Source organism: Microtus oregoni, unplaced genomic scaffold (assembly GCF_018167655.1).
Source record: "Microtus oregoni isolate MIOR12 unplaced genomic scaffold, Mior012 000017F_ref0000208, whole genome shotgun sequence".
Lineage (NCBI taxonomy): Eukaryota > Metazoa > Chordata > Mammalia > Rodentia > Cricetidae > Microtus > Microtus oregoni.
Genome location: NW_024543076.1, coordinates 5,682,560 through 5,694,545, shown reverse-complemented (window position 1 = coordinate 5,694,545; position 11,986 = coordinate 5,682,560). Strand labels below are relative to the sequence as shown.

The following is an 11,986-nucleotide window of genomic DNA, read 5'->3' as shown; positions in this document are numbered from 1 at the left end:
CGCCTGCCTCTGCCTCCCGAGTGCTGGGATTAAAGGCGTGCGCCACCACCGCTTTGACCATGACAACTCTTATATGGAAAACATTTAATTGGGGTGGCTTACTTAGTTTCAGAGGTAGGGAGCGTGGCAGCATGAGGCAGACTTGGTACTGGAGCCGAGAGTGCTACATGTTACAGGCAACACAAAGTGTCACACTGAGGGAACTGGAAGCCCACCCCAGTGACACACTTCCTCCAACAAGCCCCCCTTTCCTAATAGTGCCATTCCTTTTAGGGGCCATTTTCTTTCACACCACAGTCACTGTACCTAGCTGTCCCCGTTTTAACATCTATTCATCTGTCACATAGCCCCATCTCCACCTGACTGGAACACAAACCTCAAGGGCAGTCCCAGCCCCTCCCTCTCTTCAGAGCCTCTTCCCAAGTCCACGGGTGGACATTTTCAGGACAATGTCACACTTTAAACTCGACATGTGTGCAGAGGCACAGGATGAACATAAAAGAGAATCATTAGCCAGGCGTGCTGACACACGCCTTTATTCTGGCAGGCAGAAGCACGTGGATCTCTCTGATTTCAAGGCTAGCCGACTCCACATTGAGTTACAAGCTGCAGATACATAGTGAGATTGTTTTAAAAAAGATGCATTACATTCATTTCATTTTGGCTTTAAGTTGGGAATAATCAATAGGCAGGTAGATGTAATAAAGGTGACATGGGCTAAAAACTAGAGAGAGGCTTCTACGGCCGTGGGAGGGAAAGGAACCAGAGGAAGAAACAGTGCTGCTTAAGGCTTCAGACACAGACGTCTGTGTGTTTCACGATGCTGGGCTTTTCTTCTCTGCTATCAGTTAAAGCACAGAATGACCAAAACCAAACAAACAAGGAGGACGCAGGACAAATGGGATGACTAGAACATTTGGGAAGAACCCAGACAGTTTCTCACAAAGAGTTCTCGGGTACAGCAAACCCCATCTAAGATGACATAACTAATGGTGCTTGGTGGGAGGAGGCTGACTTGGCGAGCTCTTCCACATCTTAGATACACACATTTACACTGCTATTTGATTCCACTTGGGGGATCACCCCTGTAGTCCATCAGATGCATCCAAACAAGGAGCGAGGGCTCAGGCTCCACAGTGATTCTGAATTATAGAATGAAGTCCCAGGATAAGCAGTCTCTGGTTACATGATGGTAAGAGGTGTGTCTGAGTCTCTCTTGCAGAATATCCAGCACCAGTGCAGGTCAGGCCAGATGATTCTTCAGCCCTCTCCATGGCCAGGTGCCAACACGCAAGGCCTGGGCTACCTCTGCTGAGCCAGAACTAATCGTCTGAACCAGGAGCTCACAGCGCCATCCACTCGCATCACCAAAGCTATGCCCAGGAGAAGTCCCACACTGCTCACAATGAAACCAGTGGCTTCAAAAATGAACCTGTGAAGAAAGATGGAGTATTTCAGGACACAGGTAACAATAGGTCGAATACCTTTCTTAAGACGCAAAACCTTGTCGACTTAGGATAGCCATGGTTTCCTCAAAGTCTCTCCCTCCACACCACTTCTTCTCAAGCAAACCCACTTACTTTGGGGCAAACACCTTCCAGACCATGAGATGCCTTCGGAGGATGAAAGCTGCCAAGGCACAGGCTAGAATCTATGGGAAGAGAGGCGGGCAGTTACTTTGGAGGAAGCAAGGCAAAGGAGGAAAGCAGTGTATACCATTGGAAAACACCCTGGGTTGGGAGTTAGGAGACCCAGTTCTTTTTTTTTTTTTTTTGATTTTTTTCGAGACCGGGTTTCTCTGTGGCTTTGGAGCCTGTCCTGGAACTAGCTCTGTAGACCAGGCTGGCCTCGAACTCACAGAGATCCACCTGCCTCTGCCTCCCGAGTGCTGGGATTAAAGGCGTGTGCCACCATCGCCCGGCTAGGAGACCCAGTTCTTGTCCTGGTTCAACTACTGATTCCTGTGAACTTGGACCAGTCACTTCGCACTGTCTGTAATGCTGACATTAGTGTTCTGCCTTCCAGCAGAGGGAGACATCAGTAACTCATCTCTGCCTTTGCATCAGTCTGGAAGAGAATCCTGGCCATACCCACGACTTTTCTATTATGTCTGACAGGCCACGAACAGGACCCAGATCTAGACACAGCAGAGAAGAGATGATCCAGGATTGGAATAACAAAGCCCAGGCCAGTACAAATCTGCCCTCTGAGGTCTGAATGAGCAATCACTTCACTGATCTGAACCTCCATCAGGGATCATTCCCCAAGGGATTTGAAACTAAGAAAAACTGTAAAGTGCGCACTGGGGCAAAGGTCATCAGCTCCTATGTCTCCCCTGCACCCACCTGAACTCCAAGGACAAAGAGGTACTTGAGGCCAAGCTGCATCAGGGCTGCATTGAAGTGATGCGGAGCATCCCGGAGGCGCATCTCCATCAGTGGCTCCTCTTCCTCCTCCTCAGGCCTGACTCTGGCTTCGGCTTCAGTCCCTGAGAGCTGCTGCCTCTTCCTTGGCCCTTGACTCTCACACAGGAAGGGCCAGAGCAGGAGCAGTGGGCAACCTACTGCCTCCGGGAGGAAAGACTGGCATCAAAGGAGGACCCTGGGACCAGCCCAGCCTGATTCCCCAACCCCGAGATGGCTTGGGCTGCAGGGAGCTTAGGGCCAAGGGATTGCAATGAGCCAACAAAAACTGCATCCTCCCTTCCAGATTCAAAGTTTCCCTTTCTTTCCACAAATCTGGAGTCAACAGAAGTTAGGGAGAAAAGGAAAGAGGTACCTGCAAAGAGGATGTGGGAGGCAAAGGTGTTTGCTCCCACCATTAAAGCAGGCAACCAAGTAGAAGAGCCATGACCCTCTGGGAATCCCACGAACGCTGCATGCCAATGGATGGCTGAGAAGACAGGCTGGTGGCCAGTGGAGTAGAAGGTCTGGGTGGCCAGAAGGGCCCACGCTGAGACTGCCTGCCACAGCACAATAAAAGGACCTAGAAGAAAAGACGCGTTTCTTTACATCTCATCAATAGCCTTCTCTTCTGGGACCATCCACTCTGAGTACTTGAGCAAACTGTTGTACACGGTCACAAGCTATCCCAACCTTCCTTACAGTCAATATTGCTATTCTCATTGCCTCAGTGTTTCAAGTTATAGCACAAGATCATAGTGTTTGGTTTCTTCTCTCTTCCTCACGAAGTGCTCACCATGCCATAATATATTCTTAGTGCATCACGTTTGTGACTGAAGTGCATCTCTCTGAGAAGTGAGTTCTGAAACCCCTCTCTCCCCTCTCGGGGGTGGGGAGGGACGAGTATGGTGACAACAGATAAGGGAGGACATCAGGAAGATCTTCCCAACTGCAGGGATGCGGGACTGTGGGTCAAGGTGAGAAACACCTGCCTCAAAGCAAGATGCATCAGGGCTAAGGTTCGTATTTACCAGTGGTGGTAACTGATGTCCCAGCAGCAAGCAGATGCAGGAGAAGGAAGCTCTGCAGAAACAGGAGCAGGAACACGAGGCTGACACGCTCTGCATGCAACAGCAGAAGCGGGAAGGCCAAAAGGATGAGGGCTGTGACCATCGCAGCGGAGTAGACACTTCCCAACTGGTACGCGGCTACAGTGACAGGACCCTGAGATTTGGTCCTCTCTAGCCGGCCCTGGAACTCTTCCTGCATGTGGCGGTAGATTTGTGGGACCACATAATCTAGGTCAGCCTGAGAAGTAGGGGGACCTGAGAAGGGAGTGAGGATAGTCCTGGTCCTTGAAGCACCAGCCCCAACCTTGACCAGCACCGTCACAGGCCTCCACAGCAGCAGCACGAGCCCTGAGGCAGCCAGTCCTACCACAGCCCGAGGCAGCACAACTGACGCCCCAGAAACCAGGGCCCGGAGACGAGGTGGTGCTTCATCTGCCCCTGATGCCAACGCCCAGTAGGCAGCCGTGCCTAGTGCCATGAGGGGCAACCCCCAGCGCACGAAGAGCACAGGCGGCTCAGGACTCTTGAGATTACCATAGCGGCGAAGCCACAGGCGCACAACTACTAACAGAGTCACCAGTGCCCCCACGCAAGCTCCGTACCACAAATTCTTGGCTCGACCGCCCACCATAGATGCCAAAGGACTCAGCCAGGGAGAGGAGTGGCAAGCAGGTGTCTCTTCAGGGCAGCGATGGAAAAGCCCAGCTAGCCTTGTACATAAAAGCAACCCAATTCCAAGCCTCAGGGCATATGTGCCACTGTGCCGTGGAGGGCCTGTTGGGGCAGAAGAGCCAAGTCGGGACACGGTAAGCAGTTTAGGTGGCAGTAGCTGGCCCTCCCAGTGAAGATGAGCAACCAGGAACAGGATGAGAGAGCCCAAAAGGAAGGGAGTAGCCCTGGCCTCAGCAACAACAAAACTATCAGAGAAGAAAGTGGCCCAGCGAATGAGCAGGAGCAAGAGAACAGGTCCAGGGACAGGGAGTAGGGGTACCAGGGGCCTACTGGACCCCCAGCTAACCCACACTTTCCACAGAAAAGGGAAGATTGACCCTGCTGCAGCTACAGCCCCTAGAACCACTGTATCCACCTTTGACCCTGCAGTTACTGCAAGTCCAGCATACAGTACGGCCCAAGTTAGGCCCCAGGCTACAGGTACTAGCAGTAGCGGGCGGAAGGGAAAGCCTGGGGATACTGCCAACTGGGATGCAAGCAGACAGAGAAAGCAGGCAGCAGCCAAGAGAGCAGCACCCCCTGCCATTCGGACCAGAGAGAAACGGGCCCAAGACTCGATGCATATGGCCCGAGCTCCCCGCAGGAACCGCTGCAACTCAGTGGTCAACGTCTTCAGCGATGTCTCAGCCTCCTGGGAGTCCTGCAGGAGCTGCTGGTAGCTAGCAGAGGCCTTGGAGAAGAGCTGCTGCAGCTGACGAAGCTCTTTAACCTGGAGATCCTGAGTAGCAGCTGCGTAAGTATGAAGAAATCGGGACACCTGGCAGGAAAGGTCAAACAAACAGGAATAGGTCAGGGATAGAAACTGGGACAGGGGTAAGGACAGGGGTAAGGATGGGGGTAAGGATAGAGGTAAGGGCGGGGGTAAGGATGGGGGTAAGGACGGGGGTAAGGACAGAGGTAAGGACGGGGGTAAGGACGGGGGTAAGGACGGGGGTAAGGATGGGGGTAAGGACGGGGGTAAGGACAGGGGTAAGGACGGGGGTAAGGACGGGGGTAAGGACGGGGGTAAGGACGGGGGTAAGGACGGGGGTAAGGACAGAGGTACTTGGAAACCTGGGGCCCAAACTCTATCGAGGATGGGAGAAGGGCGTAGCTATGTTATGGAGGCGAGGTGAGGATGGGAAGGACAATGGTGTGTTTCATCCTCATACTTAAGCACACACAAGTCTAGTCCTTTCACCTACCTGCTGGGCATTGATATAGAGAGCTGAGACTTGGGCCAGAGCAGAGGCCTGAGGATGGGAGTCGTTGCCACCTGAGAACAGCTCAGTTATCACTTCTCCGATGTTCCCAAACGGGATGGGCAGGCCTAGCAGCAGTGCCAGTGTGGGCACAAGGCTGACTTGAGGAATAACCTCTGGCTCCTAGAAGGAAAGGACATGTATCAGGGGGGTTCATCAGGCCTAGGTAAGAATGGTGGGAGGGAGAGTCTGGAGAGACGGTCCAGTGGGTGAGAGCGTTTGCTGCATAAACAGAAGGACTGGAGTTTGGGTCACAGAATCCATGTAGGAAACTGGGCATGACCATGCGTGTCTGTAACCTAGTGCCGTGGTGGGCAGACAGGATTTCTGGCCACGAGGATGGCTCAGTGAGAGACCCTGTGTCAGTGGAAGAAGGTGGAGCATGCGAAAGCAGGATCCCCAATGTCCTTCGGCCTCTTTGCACACATGAGTCATACCAGCACACACATGTGCACATATACCACATACATATCTCACACACACAAATAGATAAAAATAAATGAGAGTGGGGCCAGATCGTGGTTTGGGGAGCCTACAAAGACGGGGTCACAATATGGAGAGAGCAGAAGAGGTACAACCAGGCCTCACCTCTGGTGGGACAGTAGGGAAGAGTGGGGTGGGGCTGTACAGGAAGAGAGCAGCTGAGACCTCCAGCTCACTGTCCCCTCCATGGTCCCCATTCATGGTCATCCCATGGTCACCAGCTACCACCAGCAGTGTGTCATTCTCCAGACGTTCCAGAAGTTCCCTGAGGGCCAAGAAATGTGTCAGAGGGTAGGGAGAGATAAAGACTCTCCTCTGGGGCCCATTCAGCCCCACCACTGACTTCCATAACAGTCAAAAAGACATCTCTTCAGTCATAACTCTGTAGCCCAGAGCACAAGCCAAGTTATTCAAAATGGATGGTGCTCCTAAGTTTTGGGGAAAAGTATAAAATAATTCAGAGCCAGAGCACAAAAGTGCATGCCTTTAAGCCCAGCACTTGGAAGCCAGAGGCAGGTGGATCTCCGTGAGTTTCAGTCCAGCCTGATCTGTTTTATACTGCAAGTTCCAGGTCAGTCAGAGCTATATAATGAGACCCTCTCTCAAAATACTTACACATATATACATACATACACACATACATACATACATGCAAACATACATTTATCCAGGAAAGAGGCTCCAAATAAGGTGTTTTTCCTCATAGTATTCTATGTCCTGAGATTCTCAAACATAAACCCACTCCCCCGGCCAATATCCCACACTCACTGGATCACCTGGTCCATCTGGCTAAGTTTCTTGGCCATTTCAGGGTGGTGAGGGCCATGCTTGTGACCACAATGATCCACGCCCAGGAAGTGAGCAATCAGCACGTCCCAGGCACCGCTGTCCACTGCGAGGGGAGAACACTGAGCACAGGGCAGCAAGGCCCACTCCTCACCCGAGCCCAGCCTTGGCATTCCTGTATGCCCAGGGAGACAGCCACAGGCTCTGCCACAGCCAGCATCCATAGACTAAAAGCACCCTCTCTGACTTCCAGGGTTGGGAGGCCCCAAGCGCTCTCTCCCCATGCTCACTGGTAGGATAGAGGTGTTCTAGGATGCCATTGTCCACTGTGTGTAGGTCTCTGACATTGAAGGAGGAGAAGAAGAACGCTTGGGAAAACGCTCCAGGAAAAAGGTCTTTCCAGGTATCATCTCCCATGAAAACGATACGTCTTCCTGTAGAGACAAGAGGGGAATCAGAGCAGGGGAGAGCATGAGAGAAGATCTAAAAAGCCCATCAGAGAGCAGGTGCGACAGCTCAGTGGGTCAAAGTGCTTGCCACCAACTCTGACAACTTGAGTTCAAGACTCAGAACTCACATGGTGGAAGGAGAGAATCAACTTCTAAAGCTGACCTCTTATCTCCATGCGGACCATGGCATGTGCACTTGCACATAGAACGCTATGTATGTGTGTGTGTGTATGTATGTATACACACATATTCAATAGGAATGTCTTTCTTTTTGTTTTGTTTTGGTTTGTTTGAGACAGGGTTTCTCTGTAGTTTTGGAGCCTGTCCTGGAACTAGCTTTGTAGACCAGGCTGGCCTTGAACTCACAGAGATCCACCTGCCTCTGCCTTCCGAGTGCTGGGATTAAAGGCGTGTGCCACCACTGCCCAGCGTTCCAATAGGAATCCCAACCATACATCTCCAAGTATAGGAATTCATTCAGTATCACCTAAAATTTCCCATCAAGCTTTCTCTGACAACCACATTCCCCCTAGACTACATTCTACTCCTACAAAATGATGTGCTACTCCTTGGTCCCTAGGGTTTCTACTGACATATATGTTTGCTTGCTTTGAGACAGGTCTCACTATACAGACCAGGCTAATCTGGAACTCAAGAGATCCTCTTGCCTCTGCCTCCTGAGTGCTGGGATTAAAGGCATATGCATTATGTTCTGACCTATTTTTTTTTTCACAAGCAGTCAGTGAACACCTCTATTCTTTTCTCCACACTTGTAAGCCAAGACTCCTGCCTTCTTTTCTTCCTTAATTGGGAGCGCCCAAGAGTTAAACATTTTGTGTATATTAGAAGCTTCATCAAGGACAAAAAAAAAAAAATCTCTTGAGTTCTCCACAAGCAAGGTCCCATCTATTTATACTCCTCAGTTTCCCTACACCGTAGTCAAACTTACAGCTGGGTGCGCTAAGTCCTGGCTCCCCAATTTCTAAAGGCCAGTTACGCCTGGCTTCCAAAGAGGTACATACTGACCTGCACTGTTGAGCTGCTTAATGAGATTATCTTCCACTATAGCATGGCTGGCAAAGTTACTGCCAGCATCAATAAAGGTAGGCAGGGAACCAGTGGTGAGAGCTTTGAGACGCTGCATGGTGGTCGTGGGGGGATCCACCTGAGATCGGTATAGTCGGGCATGGTGGGGTTTATTCTCTAGGATCCTCTGCAAGGAGCCTAATTTTCCCAGAAAAGGCACGGAGACAGGACGTTCCCCAGGCACATGTGAGCGCTGAGGCTGGGCAAAGTCAAATCGCAGAGCGTCTATCAGCACCAACACAACCCTGGAGAACCGGGATGGCATCCAGCAGGCCCCAGATTTTCCTTGGCTCCCCCATGATTGGGAACCAGGGCCAGGGGGCTCTTGGCAGCTGCTTTGGTTGGTGAGCTCCAAACGGGTGAGAAGGAAGCCACTTGTGAAGAGCGCAATGCCAGCGTAGAAAAGAAAGCAGATCCAGGCTAAGAAGAGGAGCACGGAGACTTTCTGCATCCTGGTAGAGAAGAGGAAAGCTTTCATTGTGGTGCAAAGAAAGAGTGGATATTTTGTCCCTCAAAACAATACCCAACAACAACCACTTACTGCAATAAACTTCAGGATATAAGCAACTCATAGCCAACTCATTCCAGCTGTTTCTACCAGTCATACCATCTGAGGGAGAGATGCAGAGACTCTGGATCTCAACCTGGAACCCACACTACACCTATTGCTTCGGGCTCCGGACGTGAGCACAAGAACCTGGGCATATACAACCAGGAGATCTAATGCTATTAAACTACAGTCTAGAAGCAAGACTATTCCAAACGGCTGGTAGATGGTTCTGTCAATTCATTTCAATGAATCCCTTCGGACTATCTAAACACTGCTAGGGTGGCAATGTTAATAGATAAGCAGCCACACGGAAAACCGGATTGAGTAAACGGCGCCGCCTGGCGGGGGCGGAGGAGACGAGGGGGAGGAGTCACGCGCCGCTTCCGGGCGGCCAGGATCAACAGAAAACCGAGGACCGGCGTCCCCAGGAGCCCCGGTCTAGAGCCCGTTGGGCTAAGCTGGGGTACAGGAGTCCCGGCGGCCCTGTCTCCTCCGGTGGAAACCCAGCCAACACATGAGCATGCTCACTCTGGTGCCGGGCACCCCGGCAGCAAGCTGAGGCACCTGTACTAGGGATGGCTGGACAGAGGGTTCTCGGGAGACCTTGGCTCACCTGGATCTGCGCCCGGAAGTGCAGCGGCGGTGCCTGTAGCCTGACACCAGAGGTGCGCACGTCGGACAGAGCGCCCTACGGGAGATTCATCGCCACCTGCCGGCCGGCGCCAGGGTGGAAGGCTAGCAAGTTTGATCGAAGTTTTAAGAGTTGGGAGGATTGGGAGGACGACGGGTGTGTACATAAACATGAAAAACAAATTCAGGGAACCCCCTTTTTTTTTTAATCCATTTATTTTATGTGAATGTGTTTTGTGTACCTGAATATATTAGTGTACCAAATGCTGCAATTGCTCTTAATCACTAAGCCGTCTTTTGTTCATTTTTTGAGTAAGGTCTATTATGTAGCTTTGACTGTTGTGGAACTTATGTAGACCAGGCTGGCCTCGAACTCAGAAATCCACCTGCCTCTGCCTATTTTTTGTTAGCACTTCTGGAGTCAAATTTGGTTAGCTAGACTATTCATATTGGCAAGCTCTGAGTTTAATTACCAGACCCTCCTTCAGTGAGTAAGGTGGAATAAGGATGGAGGATTATTCCACACACATACAGAAACATGGATACATGCACATGAGGCATGGAAGAGAAAGACCTTTTTCTCCTCTGTGTTTAGCTGATTCCAGTTGATAGCATTCATCACTGCTCTCAGTTTTTTGTTTTTTGTTTGTTTTGTTTTTTTTTTTTTTTTTATTTTCGAGACAGGGTTTCTCCGTAACTTTTTGGTTCCTGTCCTGGAACTAGCTCTTGTAGACCAGGCTGGCCTCGAACTCACAGAGATCCGCCTGCCTCTGCCTCCCGAGTGCTGGGATTAAAGGCGTGCGCCACCACCGCCCATCATCACTGCTCTCAAAACTATTAGCTGGCCGGGCAGTGGTAGCACACAAAAAACTGTTAGCTGAATCTTAAAAATATATTAATAGGGGCTGGAAAGTTGGATCAGTGGTTAAGAGCTCTTATTTTTACAGAGGACCTGAGTTCAATTCCCAGCAACCACATGATGGCTCAAAACCATTCAGAACTCCAGTTCCAAGAGACCCAAAGCCCTCTTCTGACCTCAAAGGCACCAGGCACACATATGGTACATATCCATACATGTGAGCAAAAACACTCATCATATAAAAAATCTAATAAAAATCAAATAATGCAGTTTAAAGATGAACAGTGGGTCTCTAGACATTTCTCTAAAAAGGATACGCATAGCCATCACACATGGAAAGATTCAGAACATCATTAGCCATCTGAGAGGTGCTAGAAGTGGCATTTTAACTATCTTAGTTTGGACTAGGGATGTATCTCAGCAGTAGCGTACTGGACTGGCATACACAAGTCTCTGGGTTCAGTCCCTAGCACACCAAAGAAAACAATAGCTGGAATGCTTGCTTGTAATCCCAGGACTCGGGGAGGAGGATCACCACATGTTCAAGGCCAGCCTGTGCCAACAGAGACCCACAACAAGGAGGAAGAAGATGGTGACAAGTACTAGCAAGGATGTGCAGAAACTGGAGCCTTCACACACGGGCAGAACTGTGAAATGGCACAGCAGCTTCTCAAAAGGTTTAGCTGATGTATTGCCCAGAAATTCCACGCCTACATAGCTACCCAGGGGTGATGCTTAATAGTAACTGTCAACAGAACCTAAAGTCACCTGGGGGATGGGCTTCTGGACGCGCCTGTAGGGGTTACCTCGGTTATGTTAGCTGAGGTGGGGAGACACGTCCACCGTGGACAGCACCATTCCTTAGGCAGGGGACCCTGAACAGACTAAGAGTAGGCCAATAGTAAGCAGGCTACGAATGCATACATTCGTCGTCCTCTTCTGATTACAGAGGTAATGTGACCGCTACAAAAAACAAAACAATAAAACTACTTCAAATTTGTTGTGTTTTTTTTTTGTTTTTTTGTTTAGTTTATTTTTAGTTATATGTGTTTGTATGTGAGTATGTGCCTCATGGAGGTTGGCGTGTAGGATTCTGATGGAGCTGGAGTTATGTAAGGCTGCAGTTCCCCTGCTGTGGGGGCTGGGAAATGAACTCTAGTCTTCTACAAGAGCAGTATGTGCTCTGAGCCACTGAGCCGTCTCTTCACAGTTCTTACTGCTGTGATTTTCCTGCCACGATGGACTGTGATCTGAAATTGTTTGCTAAATAACCTTTCTCCTTTAGATGTTTTTGCTAGAGCACTTTATCACAGTAACAAAGAGAAACTACACACCAGGATAAAAGTACATCTAAATAAAAACCTGTATGTGCCAGGTGGTGGTGCACACCTTTAATCCCAGCACTTAACAGGCAGACAGGTGGATCTCTGTGAGCTTGAAGTCAGCCTGGTCTACAGAGCAAGTTCTAGGATAGCCAGGGCTACACAGAGAAACCCTCTTTCCAAAAACCAAAACACATATATGTAAACATCCAAACTAGCATCTATAATTACCAAAAGATCAAAACACAAATTTCCATTAGCGAATAAACAAAACCTGGCATGCACATGCGGCAGTGTGCATAGGGAGGGGTCTACATTCTAAATGTGTGCTTACACAATCTCTAAGTATATTAAAATCCACTGGGTTTATTGGTTG

At 50.0% G+C, this 11,986-nt stretch overlaps 1 protein-coding gene across 3 annotated transcripts; it reads right to left on the bottom strand.

Moving 5' to 3' along the window:
* Window positions 1-502: 502 nt before the first annotated feature.
* Pigo (phosphatidylinositol glycan anchor biosynthesis class O) lies at window positions 503-9,437 on the bottom strand. 3 transcript variants are annotated; one of them, XM_041667798.1, is made up of 11 exons: window positions 9,413-9,437; window positions 8,190-8,701; window positions 7,005-7,148; window positions 6,697-6,820; window positions 6,034-6,193; window positions 5,389-5,568; window positions 3,434-4,961; window positions 2,779-2,985; window positions 2,346-2,563; window positions 1,581-1,651; window positions 503-1,432 (listed from the first exon to the last, which is right to left on the bottom strand). In XM_041667798.1, exons 2-11 carry the CDS (start codon window positions 8,698-8,700, stop codon window positions 1,303-1,305), a joined length of 3,273 nt encoding a protein of 1,090 aa, XP_041523732.1. In that variant the 5' UTR covers window position 8,701; window positions 9,413-9,437; the 3' UTR covers window positions 503-1,302. The 3 variants fall into 3 exon arrangements, with proteins under 3 accessions (XP_041523732.1, XP_041523731.1, XP_041523733.1); XM_041667797.1 differs by lacking the exon at window positions 9,413-9,437 and adding an exon at window positions 8,791-9,059; XM_041667799.1 differs by lacking the exons at window positions 503-1,432; window positions 1,581-1,651; window positions 9,413-9,437 and adding an exon at window positions 8,791-9,059 and having other exon boundaries at window positions 2,377-2,567.
* Between the last annotated feature and the right edge of the window lie 2,549 nt (window positions 9,438-11,986).

Excerpts from the sequence above, each read along its gene's own strand:
- Pigo (XM_041667798.1), bottom strand. The coding sequence starts at position 8,700 with ATGCAGAAAGTCTCCGTGCTCCTCTTCTTAGCCTGGATCTGCTTTCTT. Across the intron at positions 6,821-7,004 it reads AGAACACCTCTATCCTACCA|TGGACAGCGGTGCCTGGGAC; the intron begins GTGAGCATGGGG and ends CTCCCCTCGCAG. Across the intron at positions 4,962-5,388 it reads TCTATATCAATGCCCAGCAG|GTGTCCCGATTTCTTCATAC; the intron begins GTAGGTGAAAGG and ends CTTTCCTGCCAG.